The 22470-nt window shown below is 45.8% G+C and overlaps 1 protein-coding gene across 13 annotated transcripts in view; it reads left to right on the top strand.

Moving 5' to 3' along the window:
- LOC119974015 (ERC protein 2) overlaps nt 1-22470 on the top strand; it is a 1008595-nt gene that overhangs the window by 776141 nt on the left and 209984 nt on the right. For all 13 annotated transcript variants that reach the window (XM_038812801.1, XM_038812804.1, XM_038812800.1 and 10 more), the window contains 2 exons: nt 2936-3083; nt 14016-14147. In XM_038812801.1, coding sequence (XP_038668729.1) covers nt 2936-3083; nt 14016-14147 — 280 coding nt within the window. The remainder of the gene's footprint in view (nt 1-2935; nt 3084-14015; nt 14148-22470) is intronic.

Raw genomic sequence — 22470 nt, 5'->3', positions numbered from 1 at the left:
CCCCACCATGCCTCGCCCCACCCCACCACAACTCGCCCTATCCCACCACGCCTCGCCCCACCACACCTCTCCCCACCACATCTCTTCCCACCACTCCCCTCCCCACCACACCTCTCCCCACCACACCTCTCCCCACCACACCTCTCCCCACCACACCTCTCCCCACCAAACCTCTCCCCACCACACCTCGCCCCACCACACCTCTCCTCACCACACCTCTCCCCACACACCTCTCCCCACCACACCTCTCCCCACCTCTCCTCTCCCACCACTCCTCTCCCCACCACTCCTCTCCCCACCACTCTTCGCCCCACCACACCTCGCACCACCATGCCACATCTTGCCCCTCCCCACCACGCCTCGCCCCTCCCCACCACGCCTCTCCCCACCCCACCACACCTCCCCCCACCACACTTCGCCCCACCGCACCTCTCTCCACCGCTCCTCACACGTGTGTTACTCGGTTCTGACACCGGCTGCTCTGTTGCTCCCATCATGCCCACTACACCACGCCTCATCCCCCACCATACCTCTTCCCACCACACCTCGCCCCACCACACCTCTCCCCACCACGCCTCTCCCCACCACGCCTCGCCCCACCATGCCTCGCCCCACCATGCCTCGCCCCACCATGCCTCGCCCCACCACGCCTCGCCCCACCACGCCTCGCCCCACCACGCCTCGCCCCACCACGCCTCTCCCCACCACACCACATATTGACCCACCACACCTCGCCTCACCACACCGGACCTCACCCCACCCCACCACGCCCCACCCCACCATGCCTCGCCCCACCCCACCACAACTCGCCCTATCCCACCACGCCTCGCCCTATCCCACCACACCTCGCCCCACCACACCTCTCCCCACCACACCTCTCCCCGCCACACCTCTCCTCACTACACCTCTCCTCACCACACCTCTCCCCACCACACCTCTCCCCACCACTCCTCTCCCCACCTCTCCCCACCACTCCTCTCCCCACCACTCCTCTCCCCACCACTCCTCTCCCCACCACACCTCTCCCCACCACACCTCTCCCCACCACACCTCTCCCCACCACACCTCTTCCCACCACACCTCTCCCCACCACACCTCTCCCCACCACACCTCTCCCCACCACACCTCTCCCCACCACACCTCTCCCCACCACACCTCTCCCCACCACACCTCTCTCCACCACACCTCTCTCCACCACTCTTCGCCCCACCACGCCTCGCACCACCATGCCACATCTTGCCCCTCCCCACCACGCCTCACCCCACCACGCCTCGCCCCACCACATCTCGCCCCATCACGCCTCGCCCCACCACGTCTCGCCCCACCACGTCTCGCCCCACCACGTCTCGCCCCACCACACCTCGCCCCACCACACCTCTCCCCACCACGCCTCTCCCCACCACACCAGTATTCCATTGCATTCCTGACTTGGCCTTATAGATGGTGGATAGGCTTTGTTGGTGGTGATGGGGAGCAGTGGGGGGGGGGGGGGGTTTAGGAGGTGAGTTGCTCACTGCAAGGCTCCTCGCCTTTGACCTGTTCTGGTACCACAGTATTTATATGGCTCGTCCAATTCAGTTTCTGGTCAGTCATAACCCCCAGGATGTTGATTATGGGGCATTCAGCAATGATAATGTCAAGGGGCGATGGTTAGATCCTCTCTTGTTGGAGATGGTCATTGTCTGGCATTTGTGTGGCGGAATGCTAGTGCCACTTTGCAGCCTAAGCCTGGATATTGTCCAGGTCTTTCTGCCTTTGGACATGAACTGCTTCAGTATATGAGGAGAGTCGCAAACGTTACTGAAAATTGTGCACATCCCCACTTCTGACCTTATGGAAGGGAGGTCATTGATGAAGCAGCTGATGGTTGGGCCGAAGACACCACCCTGAGGAACTCCTGCAATGATGTCCAGGAGCTGAGGTGATTCACCTTCAACGACCTTCCTTTGTGCCAGGGATGACTCCAACCAGTGGAGTGTTTTCCCGCTGATTCCCTTGACTCCAGTTTTGCTCGGATACCTTGATGTCAAGGGCAGTCACTCTCACCTCACCTCTCGGATTCAGCTCTTTTGTCCATGTTTGAACCAGGGCTGAAATGGGGTCAGGAGCTGAGTGACCCTGACGGAACCCAAAGTGAGCATCTGTGAGCAGGTTATTGCTCAATAAGGGCTGCTTGATAGCGCTGTTGATAACACTTTCCATCACTCAGCTAATGACTCGCCATCCCCACACTTATTCCATGCCACCAAAAATTGGGATGCCAGGAATAGGGGTGGGAATCCGGAATTGAGCCCTACCTGGCATTTTTAAATTGCCCTGAGGCTCTTACGACTCCAGAGAAATTTTGCACAAGTGTCTATTTCAAGCTCTTCCAATCCATGTGTGGCATAGCTAAATGCAGAACAATACTCCCTCTATGCTGCCAGAATATAAGAACTTCAGCCTCACACTGACAGGGCAGCTTCCACTTCACCAGCGTGTTATTTTTACAGTTTCCTACAGCAAACTCCTTTGACCTGTCAGTGCCAAATTAGTTGCAGATTAATACTATAGCCCATGTTCGCAAAACTCTACTGGGCATGGGTCTACAGCACAACACTACAATTAAGTTGCCATTGACTAAGTCGGTGTAATTGCTATGGATAAAAGAGGCAGATTGGTGCAGTGGTCGTGGTATTCTAAGTTTCTAGCTGAAGTACTTTGTTGGGGCAGAGTGGATGAAGTATTGCTGTGCATTTGGAGACAGGAATTATGAAAACAGCAAATAGATTATTTTTCCCTTGCTCCAAAAATGAACATTATTTTGGAGAAATCTGAATATTAATAGAAACGTTTGGTGCAAATGGGGAAATGTATGAATAGACAATGAATGGCATCTCATTGCCATTGTCAGATAAGCGTGATAATTCCTTAACCGGTCTAATTTTTGTTACAGGCAAGAAGCACTACTGGCAGCCATCAGTGAGAAAGATGCAAACATCGCCTTATTAGAACTTTCTGCCTCTAAAAAGAAGAAGACACAAGATGAAGTGATAGCTCTTAAACGTGAGAAGGACCGACTAGTACAGCAGCTGAAACAGCAGGCAAGTTCCATTCAGTTTCTCTCGAGAAGAACAAATATACATAATTTAATTCTACAATTTTATGACTAACTGTCATTCAGTAGATTCTATAAATCATAGATTTATTGCATAAAATGTGTACAGAATGGCTAAAATATCATTGACAATTGTGCAAATAAACATGAATAGGCAGTAAAGTTGCATTGATGGCCCGGCTGAAATGAGAAAGAACTATTTGATGATGGAAAGAGAACTGTCCTGTAAAAGAAGCCTTGCTAATTACCTTACCTTACTAATGTTTTACAAGATTACATTTTAAATTTCTTTGCTGTTAACGAAGTACCATTAATACAGGCTCTTCAGATCATGCAGGTTTGCCGCAAGCCTTCAAACAATCTGTCAGAAGGGCAGCACGGTGGCCTAGTGGTTAGCACAACCGCCTCACGGTGCTGAGGTCCCAGGTTCGATCCCGGCTCTGGGTCACTGTCCGTGTGGAGTTTGCACATTCTCCCCGTGTCTGCGTGGGTTTCGCCCCCACAACCCAAAAATGTGCGGAGTAGGTGGATTGGCCACGCTAAATTGCCCCTTAATTGGAAAACATAATTGGGTAATCTAAATTTTAAAAAAAAACAAAAACAATCTGTCAGATATAAATGAGACAAATTAATGAAACAGGAATACTTCATTTTGCTTTCATGTGGAAGAGTTAATTAATGTATGTACGGCTGACTATAATGTAAAACTGTCATACGGACCGAAGGTTTGATTGTTGGCCTGTAGCTTTTGCACTTCACTGTACTTCTGGATGAGAATTCAAATATTTGAAACTTGATGGAAAACCAGCAGGATTGCTCTTAAATGATTGGCTGTGCATGGTATTGGGTGAAGACACTGCTGGTTATTCCAGAATAGGATATAAAAAGGAATATGCAAACAGTGTGCTGGGTAAATGTTTGGCTTCGTGTCATTATCAGATGTTGCAGTCCCCAAAGGGTAAGCATAATAAATTATAAACATTCAATTCCAAACTTTTTAAACAAAATTAGTGTACCAAAATGTGCACCAAAGATGAAAGTAATTTGAATGTGGAGAGGTTTGATGTTGCCAGTATATTTAACACGTTAATTTTTCCACCAAAATAGATCTTCTGTAGACAGGTCACACATATTAGTTGCTGGAATAATAACTGAAAACCCGAGCAAATACTCAGCCGGTCAGGCAATATCTATGGAGAAAAATTAACTTGTGTTTCTTTCTCCCCATTGCTGCCTAATTTGTGGTGTATTTCCAGAACTTGCTGCTTTTATTACAGATTTGCAGAAGTTGCAATATTTTACTTTTAGTCGAGTTACTGGCAGGGGCAGTATCACTCCATAAGTGCAGCATCTTTCCATTGTGGATGGTTTTTGGCTGCTCTAGAGATCATTTGAAAACCGCAGCTTTATCCCTGTAAAGCATTTATTTGTTGACGTTTGCACCCGATGTGACATGATAATAGTGGAATTTGTGAATTACAAAAATTGGTTTTTAATTCTGCATTCAGCCTTTTCATTTTTTGGTGCAGTTTTTGAGAAAATGGTACGTTGCGGGTATACGTTCAACCGTTGATGGGGATAAAAACAAAAGTTTCTGCAAACGCAAAGATCTGCCAGTATTTTAAGGGGAGGTAATGGTTCATGTTTTAGGTGCTCCCTAATCAGAGCAAGCTTATCAGCATAATGGTTGTTTTCAGCCTATATTACCTAGTGTAGCCGGTTTCAATTGCGAGCTTTTCTAGCATACCACATTCCATTAGATCAAACGTTTATCGAGAATCTCCAACTGCCAGTGCTTTCCATGAGGATTCCTAGAATTTGTGGTTGATGCTGCTGGTATCCTGTGAAGCTCCAGCAGCATCACCCATCTACTCACTCATGCCTTTGCATTCCCGGTTTTGATGTCCCCGCCACAATGCTGCCTCTTGGCACATTATCTATCCAGAGGCCAAGCCAAAATTCCATTACAGTGACACTCACTTTTAATGTTCACCACTTGTAATGACCATTCAACTCCACAGATCAAATCTTTACTTTCCGAATTCGTTTCCTATTTGTGCAAGTATGTTTGACCTTACTTTTCATGACCAGCAGCATTTCAAAGAGATTAGCGGTGATTTTTTTGTTCCAATGTTTCGCAGGCAAGCAAGATTTTTTGCACCTTGTTGAGCACAGCTCTGCCGTGGGTGAAGAATGTAGCAACTCATAGGAATGCCAGTTAGAGCTCTCTTGGCAATATAATCTGGTTTTGCCAATTTGATGTGGAATGCCTTTTTCTCTTGCTGTCTGGAGTTTTGCCTCATGTATTTGCTTTGTTTGGCCCCGTGTTCCGCACTGTACCCAATCACTGTTTTGTCGATGTACCAGTTGTCAATGTTCCCTGTTGGTTATTCTTGTGTCTACTATGTATGTACTAGGTACTTTTCACTGTACTTCGGTACATGTAACAATAAATCAAATCAATCACAAATCAGCATAATCTGATCTGACACGTGCAGGATTACTTACTCTATGCTTCCCTTGAGAAACAAGGTGGTAGTTTTGTGAAACATTGAGAGAATCCTGAAAACTACCCTAAGAGATCTAGTGGAACATTTTCACATCCCATGGTAATCTGATAAAAACAAGGATAAACATCATGAAAGACTAGCCATCCAATAAGAACCCAGATGGTAATCATAGATCAGGGGTGGGCAAACTACGGCCCGCGGGCCGCATGCGGCCCGCCAAAGGTTTTTATGCAGCCCACCAAGATCAAGTCATTAAAAAAAAAAAAATTTTTTTTTTAAATTTTTTTTTTAATAAGGTTAATTTGGGGGGGGAAGGCTGTTGGGTTACTGGTATAGGGTGGATACGTTGACTTGAGTAGGGTGATCATTGCTCGGCACAACATCGAGGGCCGAAGGGCCTGTTCTGTGCTGTACTGTTCTATATGAGGCGCCCAGAATCATAATCGGGTGAAGCGCCATTTTTGAAAAGTAGAGAAAAAGAGGGCTAAAGGCAGGATGCCGCCGGGGGAAGCGCTGAGGTATATGCCGCACGCTAATTGGTTACAACCGGGACTATTAATTAATATACTATGCGGCCCTTTAAAATTGTGAATTTCTGAATGTGGCCCTTGCACGGAAAAGTTTGCCCACCCCTGACATAGATATAATAGTAAATACCCAGATGTTGGGAATGGATGCCTACAGTTAAATGCTGCTAACGCTTTTATCTTGTTCCTAGTGTTCCTACCACTCACTGTACTGATGTTTTCTTTGTAACTAAAATCAATAAAATTAGCCTGCTGTACTCTGATTAGTGAAGTGCAGTCCTGCATGAACTGAATGGATTGGCCTGCAATAGGACATAACAGAAGCTGAATTGTGGATTAAGAGTTTGGAACTCTAGAATGGTTCATCTGCACACATATTTGTACTCTTGTATTCTCATAGAGTATTTCAATGAAGGTTTTTCTGTTGAAAATGTTCCACTCTCCTCTGAGCGAGCCCTGGTCTATTGCTGCTGCCTCTCATTGTGTTATCTTGTCAGGCGTCTGGTTCATTACTTCCAAGTTACCTTTGCTTTGTCACTTAACACAGCAATGACAACTTTCATTTATATGAAACCTCTTAACATGATAAAATATCCCAAGGTGCTTTATTGGAGCATTATCGAACAATTTGACACCCAGCCACACAAGGAGGAATTGGGGCAGATGGATCAAATACTTGGTCAAAGAGGTGGGTTTAAGAAGTATTTCAAAGCAGGAAAGAGGGGTAGAGAGACAGAGAGGTTTGGGGAGGAAATTCAAGAACTTAAGCCCTCAGCAGCTGAAAACATGCCACCAGGAATGGAGAGATGAAAATCGGTGGTGTAAGAGGCCTGAATTGCTGGAACACAGATATCTCAGAGGGTTGTAGGACTGGACGAGATTACAGAGTTAGGGAGGGGCAAGGCATGTAGGACATGGCGATAGTTAGGATATAGACATCAGAGCGTTGGGTGAGCCTAGGTTTATGGAAGATGGAAAGCCTGTACCTGGAATGTGTTGCAATACTCATGACTATCAGCATCAAAGGCACGGATGAGGGTTTTAGTTTAGCTGAGGCAGGGGCAGAGTGGGACAGTGTTTTGGAGGTGGAAATAGTCTGCCTTGGGGACAGCACAGATATGAGTCGGATGCTCATCGTGTGATCAAATACAACACAAAGGTGTTAAACAATCTGGTTCAGCCTCCAAAGGATGCTAGGGCGAGAGATGGAATTGGTGGCTGGGAACCGAGGGAAAGAGCCCTGGCAAACCCATCATTGGTCACTTGTGAGCACAGGTTGAAGGATTCGACAAATATCACTGGCGTTTTCCTGGTAGGAGCTCGAGGTGAAGAAATTGAGGGGACCTGGATGTGACTGGCCATGCATGCCCAACTGGTCCACAAGGCAGGAGATCTTATTGCAGGAAGCTACAAAGTCAACAACCACCTGACAAAAAAAGTCTCAACCTCCTGAGACACTGTTGATCAGTCACACCCAGGAAGCTGATCCTCTGCCTGCATGCCCCTGTGTTCAAGATGGGGCCTTTCTGTCCTGTGGAGCTGCAGGTGGTTGAGGGGAAGGTTACTACTATTGCTCCTGTTGGTGTTGCAGCTCATCTTGTCCCTCATCGGTAGCCCAGGATTAGGTTGCTGAAATGAAGGCTGACATTTATGAAGTGCAGGTCAAATGTAAATACACTAAAGTAGCAGAAATCAACTCCACAGACTTGGGAATCACCTCCAAAGCAATGAAAGGATACTCTCAGGAAATGTTTCACTGAGGCAAGGAAACTGCTAGCAGATTTAGGGCAGCAGGGTAGCATGGTGGTTAGCATAAATGCTTCACAGCTCCAGGGTCCCAGGTTCGATTCCCAGCTGGGTCACTGTCTGTGTAGAGTCTGCACGTCCTCCCCCTGTGTGCGTGGGTTTCCTCCGGGTGCTCCGGTTTCCTCCCACAGTCCAAAGATGTGCGGGTTAGGTGGATTGGCCATGATAAATTGCCCTTAGTGTCCTAATAAAAAAGTAAGGTTAAGGGTTACGGGTATAGGGTAGATACGTGAGTTTGAGTAGGGTGATCATGGCTTGGCACAACATTGAGGGCCGAAGGGCCTGTTCTGTGCTGTACTGTTCTATGTTCTATGTTCTATCTCCGTTTTTAAAGCCTTCCCCATCTCCGTAGCTTCACCCTATCAATTCCCATTGTCTTCCTGCCTTGCTTTACCAGGAAGATCAGGAAATCCATCCACATGAAGTCAGATTCTTGGGTTCATACTGCAGTTCCTTACCTACTGAAGTATCAGACCTAATCCACAGGGAAGGACGTGCTGAGCTTCGTGCAGCATTCCTGACACACTGGGCTGAATTCTCCTCCATCGGGATTCTCCGTTTTGCCAGTAGCCCATGGGTTTCCCGACAGTGTGGGGCTACCCCACAATGGGAAAACCCATTGACCAGTAGGCAAAACGGAGAATCCCTCTGCACGCCTCACCGGATGGAGGAACCCGCCCACTGTTTCTGCCACCCACACAGAAACCCAGCCACCTTGGCAGGATAAAATTCTGCCCACCCCTTCCCTCCAACATTTTATTGTTTCATCCCCATCTTCTGCTTACAGCCAGCACATATCTATCCTTATCTTTGGCGTGATTATGTAATTTGAGTTTCCTGTCTCCGTTTACATGCAGATCTGACAGCACATTCAGATTGGATTCTGTTCTTCTGTCTCCCCTTTTTCTTTTTCTCAGTCCTTCTTGCGGCCCTTTCTCCTGTCTCCTCCCCTTCCTGTCCACATCGTCATGTTATTTCTCCCCACTCAGGTATTTTGTCCTATTCCAGCTGCTCACTGTTCCTCCGCTGTCCTACACGCTGTACAATCCCAGATTTGAATCACTCAGTAGCCCCCAGCTACTCTCAGTTCCTTTGTTCTATGCCTGCAAAAGACATATTATGAGCAGCAATTGCCCATCTTTGCTGCCGGTCGTCCCATACTCACCCCTTCCATCCTTAGACCAGGCTTGTCTAAACTCACTCATTTCAGATAAATGCGTGAATTTACAAATAAATGTTCAGAGTGACGAAAAGGAACAACTAGTTGAGCAGACTTAAAGCAGTGTCAAAGTAATAAATTGATAAAAAAAGAAATCTGTGAAGGTGACTGTTATGTAAGGGTCAGTGTGCATGAGTCTGGCTCACTGTCAGTCTCAGGTTGCTCACTCACTCACTTTCACCCACTGTGAGTGGGTCTGAATGCCTGTTGGTGTGTGGGAATGAGGGAGAGTGAGAATCCTGAGACTGGGAGTGAGCTGGATGCGTGCTCTCACTCGCATGCAATGGCTCGCTTGCACTCTCTTTCACACAGTCACATACACCAGTCAGCCTATTACCCCACCCCTCAACCCTAGGATCCGCGGTGCCACACCTTGGTTTCTCCCAACTATTCTTCCGGCATCTTCTCTTCCAACAGCTCACATTGGTCCACCCCTCTTACCTCTGTTGCTCGTTCTGTGTGAGTGTGCTTAACACTCACCTTGGCTCTGTTTCTTGTTCTGAGCTCTGGAGTCACCAGGTGCCGTTAAGACACCGCCACAAGCTTCAAGGTGAAGTTCAAAGCAATAAAACCGTACACCAATTAGTAAGTCCAAACAACTAGAGTTTATTATAATACAATTATAATAACTACCCATGCACACGCTAAAGGATTAAACTTACTCCTACCGCTAAACAACTAATACTTATCTCGAAGGAACTGCTGGGTCAGGGAACAAGGCCTCTTGCTCTGCTCTGGTCTGCAGACTTCGGATTGTTATCAATTGCAAAGGGTGTCAGGAGTGCCTATTTCTGGTAGCGGTCGTCGTTAGGCACTTACTTGTTGGTGGCTGCTGCTCGACGGCTGGAGTAGAAGACAGGAGACAGGAGACTGAACCATGTGTGGGACCTTTCTTTTATAGGTCCCAGGGGGTCCGCGCCCCTTTGGGCGGACTCCCTTACCTGCTTGGAATCGATTGGGTCTCTTCCCAATCGATATGTTTGAACCCCCCCCCCCTCCCCAATCATAGGGCAGTTCCTCGGTTGCTGGGGCGGTTCTTGGGACCTATAGTTTTGGGCTTCTCTGGCGCCACAGTGTCTGGCCTTCCATAGAATGTATCGATTTGTGCTTAACTTGTGTCCGTTGTATCTGGGACTCGCTCGGTATTGCCTCATTAGTATGTTAACTGGTTTTCTTTCACAGTGCTGTCTGGTCTCTGCAACAGTCAAAACCGGTTTTTGCAGTCGTCCCAATATACAATCTCCTTGCAAGCTGCTTGCTTTCCAACATGTCCATTTTCCTTGCATTCCTTGCAATCTTCCATTTTGTGTTGGGCAGTGGCCACCCCAGGTGGCTACACCTCTCCTTTAAATTCTGAATTTTCTATAAAATCCAGAGACTCCCTGCAGTGCACAAGGAGGACTTTCAGTCCCCTGAAAGAGCACCCGACCTAGGCACCGCCCTATCCGCTGAACCACATCTAACCTGCACATCTTTGGACACGAAGGAACATTTTTAGCATGGCCAATCCACCTAACCTGCACATCTTTGGACTTTAGGAGGAAACCCAGAGGAAACCCACGCAGACACCGAAGAACATGCAAACTCCACACAGATAGTCACCCAATCCCGGAATTGAACCCAGGTCCCTGACGCTGTGAGGTAGCAGTGCTAGCCACTGGGCCGTCCACCTACGTATCGAACAACCCAAGTCCCATCAGAGTTTCTCACCGAATTATCTTTACTCGTTCCTTCCCTCAGCCTTTGTGCTGGTTAATTCCTTATCCTTAATAATCTGAATTGTGATCACAACTTACTTACCTACCTACCCTCCCTCCCTCTTCTGAGTTCATTGTTCTCCTGTGCTCTCTTAACCATGTCCTTCACTTAAACTCCTGCTCATATTAACAACTGGTCTCTTCCATGTCTTCTCTCTTCCCTTCAGTTCATATTTGGACAAGACCATCGTTGATTGCGTTTGTGTTTTTCTGAACATTCTCATCCCCGCCAGTCTCTCGTCCCTTCTGTGTCCACCCTGAAAAAATTCCCTCAAGTGGTTTGCAACTGCATTTTCAAACTCCCAAACTCAGGCCCTCCATTGACCACAGGACTGATGAATCTATCAATATACTTTTTTGGTCCCTCACCAGTCTTTGTCCTCGTCCTCAGTAGTACCCTAACTCTGTCCACCCTGACCATTTTCTGAGAGATCTATGGACAAACCTGCCAAGATCCCTTTGTTCCTCAGAACTTCCTAGTCTCATGCCATTCATTGACTACTTCAAGGACAAATTACTCCTGCTAAAGTATACCACCTCACACATTTCAGGGTTTTCAGGGTAAATAAATTTAGTTCAATAATTGCTGCCAGTATTTCTCGTGCAATACACAACAGTGCTGGGAATGTCTCTACTTGGGAAGTTCTGTCAGTGCAATGGAAGGGTGTTGCCATTGACTGGAACTGTTGTCAGCTGTGAGAGCAAAATGCTGAGGAACGTGATTTCAGAGCAATGGCTGAGGGATTGAGTAGACTCCAAGACCTTTTGCTAATTGGTTGGGGTGAAGAGGAGAGACCAAAAGTCTACATTGTGGCATGGGTTATTAATGTAAAGATATAACATATAGGAGCAGAATTAGGCCATTTGGCCCATCAAGTCTGCTTTGCTATTCAATCATGGCTTATATGTTCCTCATCCCTATTCTCCTGCCTCCTCCCATAACCCTGATCCCCTTATTAATCAAGAACACCAGAATTGTGCTTGAGGTGCTGTCACCTACAGGGCTACAGACCAAGAGCTGGAAGGTAGGATTAGACAGAATAGTTCTTTCTTAGAACATACGAACTAGAAGCAGGAGTGGGCAGATTAGTTTCTCGAGCCAGCTCCAACATTGCCTTTATGGCTATTAGACTTGAGGAAAACACGCTTGAAACATAACTGACCTAATCATTCATTATCAGATTTGGCTCCATCATAATGAGCTCAGCCATATCTGGAGATTTGAACTAAAAACAGAAACTGCTGGAAACTCTCAGCAGGTCAGGAAACAAAGAAAGGTAACATTAATATCTCCGTTCAGTCATCCTTTGTCAGGACCCTCTGACGAAAGCCTATAAACTAGAAACATTAACCCTACCTTCCTTTCTCCACAGTAGCTGCCTGATCTTCTGAAAGTTACCATTATTTTCTGTTTTTATTTAATTATTTGGAAATGGTAGGTGAGCTTTCCAGTACTTTGATACTAGACCATGCTAGCTTTGGGCGCGATTCAGCCACTGCATTGCGCCTGGCGCGGAGCCAGGCGCAATGGGTGAATCCCGTGAGAACCACCAAATCGGGCTCCATGCCTAGCCAGTTGCGGGTCACCTGACCTTCTCCTCACGCGATCTGGATGACACCCAGATAAGGATATTTAAATGGCCCATTCGGCTCAGTTAATATCCCGGACCCCGCTTTCACCCAGCAGCGGGAGTCAATGGACGTGCCTGCGAGACCTCGACCGGGTGCCATTTAGCACTGGTTTCCATAAATAATAATAATCTTTATTATTGCCACAAATACGCTTAGATTAACACTGCAATGAGTAAATGTCCCTCTTGAGATGTCTCGCTGGCCTTTAGAGACCCCCAGGTGGTCGGATCAGGGCAAGATGGTACCCTGACACTCCCCTAGCACCTAGGCACTTTGGCACTGCCATGGTGCCTGGGTGGCACTGCCGGGGTGCCAGGGGCAGTGCCAGTCTGGCAGTGTTAAGGTGCCAGGTTGGCACTTCCAGGGGTCAGGCCCTGGCATCCTTTCCTTTTTAGGGCAGCGGGGGTTCTAGGTACTACTAAAATGTTGGGGGTGTAAAGGGGGCATCAAGAAACTGGAGGGGAAGGGTACCTGAAAGGAGGGGTGCAGAGATCAGGCTGCGAGGAGGCTTTCCTGCTCAGGAAATTGACTGAAGTGTGGCCTCGGTGTGGAGAAACTCCCCAAGGCCCAAAAACCCGGCAAAGTGCCAGTGAATAGCGGGATGAATGTTGGCGGCCAAACGCGCCCAAAAGCGGACTTAATTTCAAGTCTGCTGAATCATGCCCCTGCTCTGTGAAGATACTTTCAAGTAAACCTTGACTCTGTGTCCAAATACCAGAAAGCAAATTTCCTGAATAAAAACATGCCACTGACATTAGGGTAGAATGTCACTTAAAGATTCAGATATTTTATTCTTGTAGGCCTGACCATTCAAGTTGAAAAAAAAATTAGGAAGAATAAATGCAATGAGTGCGCTTTACATTTGTTTCTAATAGTAGGTACCGGTGATGAATCTAGTGCTAATGCTGTATCCTGTTTCTGGATGGAAGAAGGCATACAAATGATTGATACCCTGGTAACACACCCCAGGCTGATGGTAGAAGCAATTATTGTACGGTGTAACATTCTGAATGAATGAACTGTGCCATTTTATTTTCTTGCTAATATTTCCTAGGATTAATGTTAAGGTTTGTGAAAGTAGGATGATCTAATTCCTCTGGGATTTTCTTTTAAATTTGATTAAATGAAAGCTTTTGTTATTTTGAATCAGATGTTGCTTTTCTTCGAGTAGCTGTTAATTTTTGAAAGCATTGTTGATTTTTGATTGACTACATAAAAATCAAGTGCGTAGTTATAACTTGGAGGAGCTGCATTGGCTGTTTCCGTCTCTTCCTTCAGTGAGACTCTTACAGAATAAAAGCCCAAGTTAAAGCTGAAATCTAGCATGCAGTTATTTTCATGACATCATTTGTTTTAGTAATTAGCTCTGCTTTGGATCAACCTGAATGTTAAAGGCATTTTGGCTTTCATCCTATGAAAAGTCTTTGAAAGATTAGGCCATTTAATTAGTCATTTTTCTTTCCTTAGACACAAAATCGGATGAAGCTTATGGCAGACAATTACGATGATGATTATCATCACCACCATCACCATCACCACCATCACCATCGTTCACCGGCAAGATCGCAGCACAGTAACCATAGACCCTCTCCTGATCAGGTGAGTCTTCAGCAGTCTTGCCTATAAACTTGGAATCTTCCATTGTGTCACTTTGTACCAACCACATGATGAATTCCATTTTGCATCTCATGAAAAAAATCGAACAAGAAGTGCCAGCCACTGATTGATGTGAGGTCAATCTTTGTCATAATTGCTTTCTAGTTCAGTCAACAAGGCAAATTTATTACATAAACTGAAAGTGTTTACTGTCTGTACTCGTCTGCTATCTGAATATTGCTGCTGGTTAAGTTTCACAAAGGGGAAAGCTAATCTTTATGAATAATGGTGTTTAGTTTTGGGTGCATGCACTATAACATCCATTATCTCCCAATTTTAACATGCGTTCACTTTTCTATTATTCACAGCAAAATTCAAACTAACCTTTACAGTTTTGGATAATTTTACAGCAAGTGAGCGCTCCCAGTTTTCCATGGGATAGCATAATTGAAGAACTATTCCCTAATCCTAGTAAACCAGGACGTAATTGCTCCATGTGCTACATGATGGGATTGCGAACACCTATTTTAATATGAAATTTAATTAACAAAGGAATGATCAGATTTTCCTTATCTGGCTGCTTCTGAGATTATTTTACAGATAAAAGGATTGCACAATGGATGTCAGATTAATACAGATCTATATGTGACAATCAAATGTTCATCTATTAATGTTAAACTTAAGTGATTTGTTATTTAAGGACATATTTTCAATCAGGATTACGGCATATGTTTTCCATTATTTTGTGGAAATTCCTCGTCTTTGCCATCCTCTGTTACCTGAACATATCTTTCCTTGTAGGCATGGTCACTGTGACTAAGGACTGGGGAATGGATTATCTTCAGTGCTGTTTGGTGTTGCAGACAAAAATCTATACCTTATCCAAGACAGTTTTAGAACTTCAGTATTTCAAATGTTACTGGAAGCTGGAGTTATATTTTGAGTGAATACCCCTTCGAACAAAAGTTTAATCAAGGGGTTTTTGAGCATATTTCTGGTGGTCAGTACGATGTATGTTGGTTGACAAGCACAATGGTTTTGGTGATATATTACTGTTTATGAATTGAATCAAGAGAATTTCGAGGAGCTTTTCACAGTAACTTCATTGAAGCCTACTTGTGACAATAAGCAATTATTATTACTGGCATAGCATTCATAAGGCCACTAGTTCAGCTCATGAAGAAGAACCTTCAAGTCTATATGGTCTCATCATCTGAGAATGTCTTCCCAATAAAGAACCCAGCTGTTTCCCAGTTTAACCCCATTTCCTAGTTCCAAATACCCTTCCTTATACTGTCTTAATTTTGCCATCCCAATTTCTGATCCTGGACAGTTGGCTTATCTGTGCATCATCATATCTGAATAGACCATCATTGTGCCTTAGCTTTCTCTGCAAAACCAAACTACGACTCCATAATCATGCTGGGGATTGAAGATGACACCAGCTCTTGTTTCCTTTGTGCCTTCACCCATTCCACATAATCCTCACCTTTAGCACTCAGAATGTGACTAACAAGTCACTGATCGTCTTCCCTCCTCCTCATCCCTTCTCTGTTCCTTCACCCACAACCTCCCGTCAAGCTCAATGGCCTGGTTAGGGGCTGAGGGGTGCAGCAAGAAGAGTTGTAGGATTGGATAACACCTAGCCTAGATCACTACCTTTCCTTGAGGCCTTTGTGACTCATATTGTGTTCCACACCCACCTCTACTCCCTTGACTGCATTTCCGTTCAATTGCTGACTCTTCCCTGCCAGACTTCAATGTCTGCTGGCATTTCTAAATCCATATTCTTGAACACCATCCCTCTCAGTTCCAAATCTGCTATCATAAACACCTGATCAAAACTCTCGCCCCGACCTCAATGTAAAATATATTCCCATTCCCAAAAGGAGACCACCATCATACACCGCGGTGCCAAGGAAGAATCATGCAACTTGCCTCAATGACTACCATCCAGTGGCCTTGACATCTATCATTATGAAATGCTTTGAGAGGCTGGTCATGAGACACATCAACTCCATACTCCCAGAATGCCTTGATCCACTGCACTTTGCATAGCGCCACAACTGGTCCACAGCGGAAGTCATCTCCCCGGCCCTACGTTCATCCCTGGAGCATCTCAACACCAAGGACTCCTACGTCAGAATCCTATTCATTGTCATTGACTACAGCTCCGCCTTCAATACCTTAATCCCAGAAAAACTCCTACCAAAACTCCAAAACCTAGGACTTGGCTCCTCCCTCTGCAACTGGATCCTCATCTTCCTAACCCATAAACCACAATCAGTAAGGATAAACAACAACACCTCCTCCACGATAATTCTCAATGCAGGGGCACTGCAAGGCTGCGTGCTTAACACCCTCCTATATTCCCAATACACACACGATTGTGTGGCAAAATTTGGCTCAAATCCATGTACGGGTTTGCTGACGACACGACCATAGTGGGTCGGATCTCGAACAATAATGAGTCAGATTAAAGGAGGAAGATAGAGATCCTAGTGATGTGATCAATGTCACCAAAACTAAAGAGCTGGTCATTGACTTCAAGAAGCAAAGTATTGTACACACCCCTGTTTGCATCAACGGGCCGAGATAGAGATGGTTGACAGCTTCAGATTTCTAGGTGTGCACATCCCCAACAATCTGTCCTGGTCCACCCACGCCGATGCTACGACGAAGAAAGCACAACAGCACCTCTGCTTCCTCAGGAAACTAAGGAACTTCGGTCTGTCCACATTGACTCTTACCAATTTTTACAGATGCACCATGCGGGCAACATAATCAAAGACCCCTCCCACCCGGGTTATTCTCTCTTCGGGAAGGAGATACAAAAGTCTGAGAACATGCACTAACAGGTTTAAAAACAGCTTCTCCCCAGCTGTTACCAGACTCCTGAATGGCCAGCTTATGGACTGAACTGATATATTTTCACATCTTCTCTACTGAGTAGTACTACACTCCGCATTCTCACACGATGCCTATGCCTTTATATTTACAGTCTGGACTGTATGCAGTGCAACACGTTTCTTTTTTTTAATTTTAAGTGCCTAATTCTTACTTTTTCCAATTAAGGGGCAATTTTAGCGTAGCCAATTCACCTACCCTGCACATCTTTAGGTTGTAGGGGTGAGACCCACGCAGACCCGGGGAGAATGCGCAAACTCCACACGGACAGTGACCCGTGTCCAAGATCGAACCCAGGTCCTCGGCACCGTGAAGCAGCATTGCTAACCATTACACCACCATGCTGCCCGAGAACAATACTTTTCACTGTACCTCAGTACACGTAACAATAAATCAAATTCAACTTCAAATTCAACTCCTTTTTCTCTATAAATTGTAATGATGTCATGACGTCATCTTCCAAATCTATGTACATCTCTCTTTGACTCCATGTTTCAATCTCTTTAATGTAGAGATGCCAGCATTGGACTGGGGTGAACACAGTAAAAAGTCCAGTCTAAAGTCCAACAGGTTTGTTTTGAATCACTACCTTTCGGAGCACTGCTCCTTCCTCAGGTGAATGAAGAGGTGAGTTCCAGAAACATTGGCCGAGTCACACGAGTATGTACCACGTACCTGGTGGGTGGTGTTCTCACGTGTAATGGTGGTACCCATGTCGATGATCTGGCACGTCTTGCAGAGATTGCCATGGGAGGCAACCGATATTTTTTTTCCTTTGGACCCACGGCAAAGAATCACTGAAACGACTACACAATTACATCAGTTAGTTCCATCCCACCATCAGACTCACCATGGACCACTCTCTAAAATCGGTTGCATTCTTGGAAATGCTCATCTCCATCAAGGACGGTCACCTCAGCACTTCGCTTTACCGCAAGCCCGCAGATAACCTCACGATGCTCCACTTCTCCAGCTTCCACCCAAAACACATTAAAGAAGCCATCCTCTATAGACAAGCTCTCCGTATACCCAGGATCTGCTCAGACGAGGAAGAGGATAACAGACATCTACAGACGCTGAAGGATGCCTTCATACGAACGGGATATGGCGTTCGACTCATCGATCGACAGTTCCAACGAGCCACAGCAAAAAACCGCACCGACCTCCTTAGAAGACAAACACAGGACACAACCGACAGAGAACCCTTCGTCATCCAGTACTTCCCCAAAGCGGAGAAATTATGACATCATCTTTGCACCCTTCAACACGTCATCGATGAAGACGAACATCTTGCCAAGGTCATCACCACACCCCCACTACTTGCCTTCAAACAATCGCGCAACCTCAAACAAACCATTGTTTGCAGAAAACTACCCAGCCTTCAGAACAACAACCACGACACCACACAACCCTGCCATGGCAATCTCTGCAAGACGTGCCAGAGCATCGACATGGGTATCACCATTACATGTGAGAACACCACCAGGTATGTGGTGCATACTCGTGTGACTCGGCCAATGTTGTCTATCTCATACGCTGCAGGAAAGGATGCCCCAAAGCGTGGTACATTGGCGACACCATGCCGACGCTGCAACAACGGATGAACGGACATCGTGCAACAGTCGGCAGGCAGGAATGTTCCCTTCCAGTCGGGGAACACTTCAGCAGGCAAAGTCATTCAGCGTCTGATCTTCCCGTACCAGCCTCCCCGGACAGGCGCCGGAATGTGGCGACTAGGGGCTTTTCACAGTAACTTCATTGAAGCCTACTCGTGACAATAAGCGATTTTCATTTTTCATTTTCATCTTCGGGTAAGCGTTCTCCAAGGCATCCTTCAGGACGCGCGACAACGCAGAATCGTCAAACAGAAACTTGTAGCCAATTTCCGCACACATGAGTACGGCCTCAACCTGGACCTTGGATTCATGTCGCATTACATTCTCCCCCCCCCCCCCCCCCCCCCCCCCCACCACCATCTGGCCTGGACTTGTGAAATCCTACCAACTGTCCTGACTTGAGACAATTCACACCTCTTTAACCTGGGATTACCCCTCTCTCTGGATCAGTAAAGACTTAATTACCTGCAAATGCTCGCATTCAAAATATCATCTTGCATCTTTGACTTTGTCGATATATATGTTTCTGGAACTCACCTCTTCATTCACCTGAGGAAGGAGCAGTGCTCCGAAAGCTAGTGATTTGAAACAAACCTGTTGGACTTTAACCTGGTGTTGTAAGACTTTTACCTTGATTATATTAGGCATTTCTAAATGCTCTGCTATTACATCCTTTATATGGATTCCAACATTTTCCCAATGACAGAAGTTAAGCTAACTGGTCTATTGTTAGCTGTTTTTTGTCTCCCTTCCTATTTGAATAAGTGTGTTGCACTGCCAGTTTCCCAAGCCTCTAGGACTTTTCCAGAATCTAAGGCTTCTTGGAAGATTACTACCAGTACATCCACTATCTCTGTAGCTATTTCCTTTAATATCCTGGGATGCAACCCATCAGGTCCATGGGAGTTATCAGCCTTTAACCCCATTCGTTTCCCTAATACTTTTTCTCTGGTGATAGTTATTGGAATGGCTTCTCTGTTCCTGAAGCTAAGTGTTGACGCCAGGGCAGGATTCGTGGACTTTCAAAACTAGCGCCAAACCTGGACAGATTCAGTGATTGTGGAGGGGCTAGCACTGGCACCACGTGGAACACAATCGATTCCAATGAAAAAAGGTGCGGGATGTGCCAGGTCAGCAGCATATACATATTACACTCCTCACACACACTCATCCCAGCCAACAAGATAGCACTGGTTGTGCTGGAGCGCGCCCGTACAGTTGATGGGTCGGCTGGGGCTACAGGGCACCGAGGGGTGGCCTGGGGGGGACACTCATACGATCTGTGGCCCTAAGTTCCCAATGGGGTGTCAGGGGCTTGCACAGCTCTATGGCTGCCTTTCTGGCTGCGGCAATGGTGTTCCGTGCCCGGCCACCCCGACCTCACAGCCCACCTCCTGGCCACCAGTGCTAGCCCTCCCCCCTCCCCCGCAGCCCTTGCAGATGCTCTCCGGCCAGTGGCACATCTGCCAGCACACTATGGTGAATTTGGACACTTTCTGTACACCCTCTCTCTCCCTCAGCAGCCATGACGGCAGTTTCCCGATTTTTAAAAACACAAGTGATCCGCTCCGTTAGGAACTCCGCCCATCGGAGGCGGAGAATCGCGGAGGCCCCAGTCAATACCGGGTCAGACCCCTAATGATATGCAAATGTTGTTTACTGTACGAGCATTCCGTTAATATCCTTTAATATTGACGCTGCTGTCTAGGTGGCGGAGAATTGCGATTTGGCACCAATTCGGCCCCCACCCCGATTTTTGCATTAAAACCTATTCTGCCCCCAATTGCGTTTCCCGATTTCGGCATCAGCCAACGGAAGAATCCCATCCATTAGTTTATTTCCTCACCCGCTTCTGCCCTTTGACTAATTAGTGTATTCCACCGCATAGACTGATGCAAAATATTTGTTTAACTCCTCTGCCATTTCTTGGTTCCAAATTATTATTTCCCCAGTCATTCACTTTGGCCTCTCTCTTCCTTTTTATATACTTAAATAAGCTCTTGCTGTCTATTTTTATATTATTTGCTAGTTTACCCTCAAAATTCACCTTCTCCCTCTATTAATTTTTGCTCATCTTTTGTTGGTTTTCAAAACTTTCCCAATCCTCTGCCTTACTACTGATCTTTGCCACATTATATGCTTTTTCTTTTATTTTAATGCTATCCTCACTTCCTTGGTTAACCATGGTTAATTTATTCCCTTCCGAGAATCCTTCTTTCTCACTGGGCGATATCTTTGTTGACTGGTGAACTATTTTCAGAATCGCATGCCATTGCTGATCAACGATATTTCCTGCTAAACTTCTTTGTCAGTCCACTCCAGCCAACTCTGCCCTCATTCATTTATAATTACCGTTATGTCAGTGTAGCACAGTTGTTTCTGACCTACGTTTCTCACTCTCAAACTGAACGTGAAATTCCACCATGTTATAGTCACTGACTCCGAGGGGATCTTTTACTCTGATATTGTTTATGAAACCTGCCTCATTACACATTACCAGATACAAAATACCACCGTCTCAAGTTCGATTTGCAACATATTGTACTTGGAAACTGTCCCAAATACACACTCAGTTCTTCCTCATGGCTTCCTCTGCCAATTTGATTTTCCCAATCTACATGAAGATTGAGGTCACCCATGATTAAATCACTTCCTTTTTTGCATGCCTTTAATATCACCTGATTTATTCTCGATCCTACAGAAAAGGTACTGTTAGAGAGCCTGTAGACTACTCCCACCAGTGTCTTCTTCCCCTTATTATTTCTCACCTCCACCCTTATGGAGTCTACATCTTCCGATCCAAGATTGTTTCTTGCTATTGTACTTATTCCATCGTATGCTAACAAAGCAACCCTACCACCCTTTCCTTCCTGCCTGTCCTTACAAAAAGTCACATACCCCTGAATATTTAGTTTGAAGTTTTGATCTAACCATATTGGGGGTCGGTTAACTCAGTTGGCTGAACAGCTGATTTGTGATGCCGAGGCACGCCAAAAGCGCAGGTTCAATTCCCATACCGGCTGAGGGTATCCATGAAGGCACTGCCTTCTCAACCTTTGCCTGAGGTGTGGTGATCCTTGGGTTAAATCACCACCAGTCAGCTCTCTCTCTCTCTCTCTCTCTCAAAAGGGGAGAGCAGCCTGTGGTCCTCTGGGACTATGGCGACTTTCATTAGAAAATTGCAGTTGGCTTCAGGATTAGAAATAATCAATTTAAGTAGGTTAGATCTCATTTTTCTTCCCGAAATGGCTTCACTTCCACTTCCCAACCCCCCTTTAAGACCATCTGTATTAAGGAACAGCAAACAATGGATGACTGGTAGGGGTTTTCAACAGACATTGTGATAATAATTATATTTTTGGGAGATATATAAAAACAGAGATCAGGGAGGAACATAGCAAAAACAAGGTAATTACAATGGGAGATTTTAGTTATCATATAGACTGATAGAAACCAAATATCCAACATAGAAAGGTATTGAATTTCTAGAAGTATCTGTGACTTATAGAACAATATGTTTTTGAATTAACAGGGAGGCCATACAAGGAGTGTAGTGATGGGTAATGAGCCAGAATGTGTTAACAATATTCCTGTAAGTGAACCTCTTGTGAATAGTGACCATAATAGGTTTGATTTTGATGTTGGGTTTAAGGGCGAATCACAAACAAGGTTTAAAGTTTAATTAAGGCAAACTTTGACGGGTGAGAAATTAATTAATCACAGCAAACTTGCCTGAACTGGGGGAACCTACAGACAAAGAGAGGGAAGTCGTCAAGGAAGAATTTGGTAGAATACAAAACAAG

Source organism: Scyliorhinus canicula, chromosome 11, assembly GCF_902713615.1.
Source record: "Scyliorhinus canicula chromosome 11, sScyCan1.1, whole genome shotgun sequence".
Lineage (NCBI taxonomy): Eukaryota > Metazoa > Chordata > Chondrichthyes > Carcharhiniformes > Scyliorhinidae > Scyliorhinus > Scyliorhinus canicula.
Note: the sequence above shows the minus strand (reverse complement) of the source record. Positions and strands in the feature narration are given on the sequence as shown.